General features: G+C 32.5%; 1 protein-coding gene across 1 annotated transcript; it reads right to left on the reverse strand.

Annotated features, from left to right (window-relative positions):
• Positions 1–3580: 3580 nt before the first annotated feature.
• On the reverse strand, positions 3581–5215 carry LOC123917592 (uncharacterized acetyltransferase At3g50280-like). Its single transcript, XM_045969354.1, has one exon. It carries the CDS (start codon positions 5173–5175, stop codon positions 3796–3798), a length of 1380 nt encoding a protein of 459 aa, XP_045825310.1. The 5' UTR covers positions 5176–5215; the 3' UTR covers positions 3581–3795.
• Between the last annotated feature and the right edge of the window lie 1322 nt (positions 5216–6537).

Below are 6537 nucleotides of genomic sequence, written 5' to 3' on the forward strand. Positions count from 1 at the left end.
AGTGTACCGTCAAGTCGGCATTCTTACATGCAAAGATCCTCGGCAGCAGCCATATCTACCGCTAAATCCAATTGCATACATGAATTTATGGATTTTAGCAGGTGCCAGAAAGCATTAGAAAAAACACGAGTTGCTAGGGGTTCTGTTTTTTTTTTTTTTTTCTTTTATGTATCACAGAGAACCTTAGCATTTTGGTGTAGGTTCTAGTTGTTACAGCCTGCAGGTAGTGTGGTGTATATTTGCTTGTTTGTATCCACAATTTCTTGTAGGTTCTGTTTGTGTTTGTGTTCGTCTAGTTTTCTAGCACGTAATTTGGTGGAACACCATAGAAGATAAATAATGCCTCTCCACTTTATCCTGATTGCTTGCTGTCATTGCTATCCGCAGTTTCACACATTAAGTAATGTCGGCCATTAAAAAATAATCAAATGGTTTGACTCACTCAATGCAATTTCTTACGGTTTTGATCTCATCTGTCCATTTGACGGTTGGAAACAGTTACAACGTTAACGCAGTTACTGCGAAGAATTTGTTTCCTCTCCAATTTGATATTGAGTTTGAACTAGTAATATTTTTGTAAGAGTTGAGTAATTTTTTTTTCAAGTTGTTTAGTGGTTAGAAATTCTACTTTTAAGGTGGATAGGTGGGATGACCGGAATTTGATCCCCAATCCACTACATATATTATACAATGTTCGATAAAAAAAACTTTTTTGTTGAATAAATGTTTTTGCTTACAAAAAAAAAAAGAGGGACTAGAAATTAAAAATCAGACATAAGTCTTAAGACAATTTTTTAAGAAAAATAGACAAATCAAAAATGCTTTTCAATGACATTGAAAACAAAAAATTTAAAACAAACGCATTTTCTAAATACTGAAATTTTAAAAATGAAAATGATATTTTGAGAATGAAAACAAAAATTTAAAACCAATACGTTTTTTTAATACTGAAATTTTAAAAATGAAAATGACATTTCGAGAATGCAAACAAAATTTTAAAATAAACGCATTTTTATAATAAAAAATATAATAACTTACTATAAAAATATTCCCGTTAAATGTTTCGCATTTAACTTTTTAAAAATTATAGTCAGAAAAAAAAATTAAAAATTAAATTTTTATTTTTTCAATATAATAATTTTAGAGTTTAATTGATGTGCATTGTCGGTGGAAAGATTCTTTACACATATATCTAATGATGCGTTGTCACATCATTTAATGAATGTGACACATGCATCATGTGTTTTTAAATATCATACATGATGTGTCAGTATATTATTAGATGCATGTGTAAAATAACTTTAGACTGACGGTACATATAAATTAAATTCATAATTTTACTTTTAGATTAACAAAACCCTTTTCAATATACCAAAATTTAAAACTACATATTTTTTTATTACTTCAAAATGAATTTTTTTTTTTGACATGAACTTCAAAATGAATATGTTATTTGTTGAATGTCAATTGGTCTATTTGGGAAACCACGTAGTCTCAGCATCATAGACTTTACGATTGAAAGTCGACAGTACAAATTTAAAATTTGAACATTTGAAATTACACTCTGCAAGCATTATTTAACTACAAATACGGTTCAACACTTATCAATAATCCTATAATGAATACAGATTTTACAAAATTTATTGGTGGATTGAAAGTTTATATCATATAGATCATCCATACAAATTTTTAAAAAAATTGAAAATCATTTGGTGTGTTATTGAGATCTACCAAGATTAACGGTATTCAATAAAAATCATGAACCGTTAAATCTTGATGGGTGTCAATAACATATTTAATAATTTTCAATTTTTCAAAAATTCGTATAAAATTTGTATTCGTTATAGAGTTATTGGCAAGTGGTGCACCACTTAAGACAGTTGTGCATGTTAGCCTTCACCCATTTATATTTCCAAGACATTAGTAATGTATATGATATAAACTTTCAATCTAACCGTCAATTTTATAAAATTCATATTCGTTATAAAGTTATTGGCAAGTGGTACATCGTGGACCACTTATCCAACTCTTTCATTTTAGCCAAAGTCATATAAATATAATAATGTGATATTTAATGCGTTACATGCTTGGTCTCTTACTCTTTTGCTCTTGGTGCTTGGCTTTTCGTTCTCCCACATAACTCGAAATTCCTTCACCGCCACCCATTGTACAATAGAGACTATCTTCCATCGCTGCAGCACTCTTGTGCACAATTTCTTCCCTTTCTTTTAATCTTACACATATTTTCATCAATTTTCATCTTAATTTCATATTTTACATAAGCATAAAATTTCTTCTTAGCAAGTGTTAACAGTAACTTGATATTCTTTTTCTTTATAAACTCGGAATGTTGTTTTTCTTTTATTCTTGTAAGGATAGATGCTTTGTTATCCTCAAGTTGAGTTCATTTGTATTTTTTTTTTGAACAAAGTTCATTTGTATTTTTATCCTGTAATTTGTCATATATGCCATAACGATATAGTTTGGTTTTAAATCCACACGTGCAAGTCATATTGGCAGAAAATAGATTACCACTTTTTTAATAAAGAAAATAAACTTTTCACATTTGTTACATGAAACACCAAATGTAAATGATGCACATTTTACATCGTTTTGTGTTATTACATCCACATCAAACACTTCAGTAACAGAACCGATGTAAAATGTTATTTCTGACAAATTTAACAAATTGTTTCTGCAGTACTAGTCTTAGATATGATGTTATTTTTCCATTAAATTTGTTAGCACACCCACTTCTAAATGCTAAAGCTTATCCCATTACAAATTCATTCTCATACATATTAAACCTAGGTGAACTACACATCAACACAGTATAAGGATCAATCATCATGCCCATTCGAAACACAATTGGAGATTCACTACAAGAAAATTAGTGTTTTGCGGTGGTTCTTGAGGATATTAGCGGCGGGTTTCAACTGCCGCAAAACAACCTAGCGACGATTGGGCATAGGCTGCAAATCCTTGCGTCGGGTTAACACATTGCGACGGTTTTCCAAACTGACGGAATATATTAGCGTCGGTTTGAACCGTCGCAAAAAAGAAAACAGTTTAAAATTTTGTACCCTTCAGCGGCGGTTTTGAACCGTCGTGGTTAAACTAAAATTTTGGTTTTGAAGTAGCGTTGGGTAGAAACTGTCGCTACGTCTTTCTTTAAAATAAACATATTTTTCTGGCATTTTATTTGCTGCAACTAGTTGTCTTTTTCCTTTTTTTTTTTCTACTTAAACTACAACAAAACTGTTATGGAGCGTCGGCCAAAATAAGATGCTAAATGGCAAAAAAGGACACTAACAGCAACAGGTGTTTAGCGTCAGCTTAGCGTCCAAGTCGTGGTAAACGCTTAAATGACGAAGTAAGACAGTTGCGTCCAGCAGACGCTTTAAGGAGAGGCTAAAGCGAAGCTATTATCAAATGTATAGGCAGACGCTATTAGCTTCGGTTTTCTGGTGATGCTATAAGTGTGATTTTGGATTCTTCAATGTCGCTTATTCACCAAAACGGCCACAATCATTTTGTCGTTATTCACCAAATTTTTTGTAGTGATTGTAACTATAGCAAATACGAATGTAATGCCTTGATCTTTATTCATTATCATCATAAAAGGCTACAATAATAATGTGTAAGCCAAACCTATGACAAACATAAATGAAAATAATTACAAATATAATGACAAGAATATTAATTCTACCCGGCCATCCTAGAGTGCTACCCATCCTAAGACCATTATCAAAGAGTAGAATATTCTACCCATCCCAAGAATATTATACCCGAAGACTAGAACAACGGATTAAACACCGAAGTTGAACTCATGAACTCTTCATCGGTTTCTAGCGCCATCATTTTATCTGGTGAAAGACACACTTCAAGATCAATGCTCCCTCCTCCTTCTTGACCTGGATATGATGTTATTTTTCCATCAAATTTGTTTGCATACCCGCTTCTAACACCCAAAGCTTTTCCCATTCCAAATTCATTCCCATACATATTAAACCTAGGTGAACTACCCATCATCACAGTATAAGGATCAAAGAACAGATCTGTTTTATACACAAAAGGTGAATGTAACCACTCTTCAACCCAATTTCTCACCACTTTATCATCATGATTTATAATGGCCATGTGAATCTTCCATGCTGCCCATCCTAGATCATTCTCCAACAACTCCCCTACTGTCGTTTCAGTACTCGTTGCAGAAATTGAATTCCCAAAATATTCGTTAGGAAGAGACGGTTTCATTCTTGTTCGATTGTTTACAGCCAACTTAATAGTCGTTCTCTTATCATGTTCTAAGTGACGTGCACGAGTTATAGATCTCCAAACTAATGCTGATAAAGATTGAAACGAAGAGATTTCATTTGTATTAGATTCTTTGTTAGCTTTTGCTTTAAGTTTCGCTATAGACTCTGCTGAAAAATGAAATATTCTCTCTCTAAAATTAGCTGTTTCATCATATCTATAAATAAACTCGGCCTCGTGTTTAAAAGGGAGGTTGATAATTGGACCATAACCTTCTGGAAACCATCTAGTATTGATAGGTTGATGTGAAATGGGACCGAAAACGTGATTATCATTTTGAAATATCTTGGAAAATGTGTTAAAGAAATTCCAATAAGCAGTTCCATCCCCAGTGCAATGGTTCATGGAACAACCTATGAAAACACCATCTAATAATTCAGTGACTTGAATAGATAACAAAGACATGGTGCAACCATCATGGCTGAGTGCTTTGTGGTGATCAAAAAAGGAATGAACAATGTGTGGGACATCGATAGGTGAGAGAATATCATTGATGGTGACATCTAAAGTTGCATGAATAAATTTAGCACCAAGACTGTTTTTGCAATCTATATAAACAGAGTAAGAAGGAGGATGTTCGATTTTCTTGATAACAAGACGACCTGAGAGAGGATAGAAATGGAAAAGTGTGAGCGAAAGGGAGTGTTTGAGTTTGTCAACTAGATTCTCAATGAAATGTTGTTGGTTTAGTGATGATGATGATGTTGGTTTTTTGAAGAGGAGACCCTTTTGGATATAGTGTGTAGATAACATAGCAATATCCCAAGGTGCTAAATAGCATATTTGTTTTGAGTTTTCCATTGAGGGATATGGTTTGATGAAAGATTCAGAAACAAGTGTAAGAGAAGGAGTTCTCATTATTCAGATTTGTGTGTTGAACAGAGAGAGAGGTTGAGACTTTTGGTTAACTATTTTTTTTGAAGATATTGAGAAACTATAATGATATATATACACAATATGATTGTTCATGAAGGCAAGAAGAGTGCCCCGCTAAAATTGAACAGTGTGTCAATATGAAAATGTTATTTAAACATAATTTATTAACAAAAATACAATAAAACTACATTTTTTGCTTATTTTAATATTTGTTACATGCCTCGATATTCGTGTTGTGTGTGAAGAAAAAATGATGTTGTATTTTTGTCTAACTTTTTTGTGTTTATATAACACACCTCGTGTCAATAAGGATACACGTGGAGAATGGAAAAAGGGTTGCCTGCAGTAAATGCATCAACGCAGTAGTCATTATCAACTGTCCGATCAATAATAAATGGTTGAGATTTCTTAACGCGAGTAGCTACAATAAGAGAAGGTGTTAGCAGGACGTGCATGTCAATGAATAAGAATTTTAAATACTTACGTACTTATTGACAAGTGATTAAAACATCTTTTATCAGTATACTCCAGAGAAGAAATTGGAAGATAAGATACTATTGGTGGTGCATAAAGCAAGGGAGGATAAGTACACTGTCAAATCGGCATTCTACTGAGATTAGGAGTATATAATACATGAATTTAGAGATTTTAGAAGTTGCTAGATAGTGGTATTTGTGGAAAGTTCGAAGTAGTTCGGAAAAAATAACAGGTCAAATATTGAGAGATGCCACATATCAACCTAAAATATTAAGATATAGGTTAATGGATCATTTTTCTTACAAATCCAACATTCTTCCTATTCATAATCGATGTGAGACCTAACTACTCACACTTGAAATTCAACGGTATTATCATTAGAAAAACATGAATTTATCTACATTTTTCAATTTTAAAAAATGTTTAGGTTGATTTTGTTTTTTTTTTTTTTTTGTTTTTGGTACATGTTCTAGTTATTGCAGCCTGAAGGTGGGGTGGTGTTGTGTATATTTGCTTTCTTTGGGCTGTGTTGTCCGATTTTCTAACACATAATTTAGTGGAGTTTTGGAAGTGGTCCACCCAGGATGCAAAAGCTTATTATACTGTGGGTCGAAAAATAGTAAGATAATAAAAATAAATGTAGATTTTTATGTTATATTGTCCATGTAATATTTTTTATGTTATTGTGTTATATTTATGAAATTCTTGTTTAATGGTGACGGAAAAATAATCGCATCCGGGAAATATGTGCGACACATAAGATGAGTTCTTCCCCTCAATCGAACTTTGTTCCTACGCAAGAGCCAAATATCAAACTTTTGACCACTTACTTAACAGACCCAAAACTCTTACCACTTGAAACAGCTA

Source organism: Trifolium pratense, linkage group LG3 (assembly GCF_020283565.1).
Source record: "Trifolium pratense cultivar HEN17-A07 linkage group LG3, ARS_RC_1.1, whole genome shotgun sequence".
Lineage (NCBI taxonomy): Eukaryota > Viridiplantae > Streptophyta > Magnoliopsida > Fabales > Fabaceae > Trifolium > Trifolium pratense.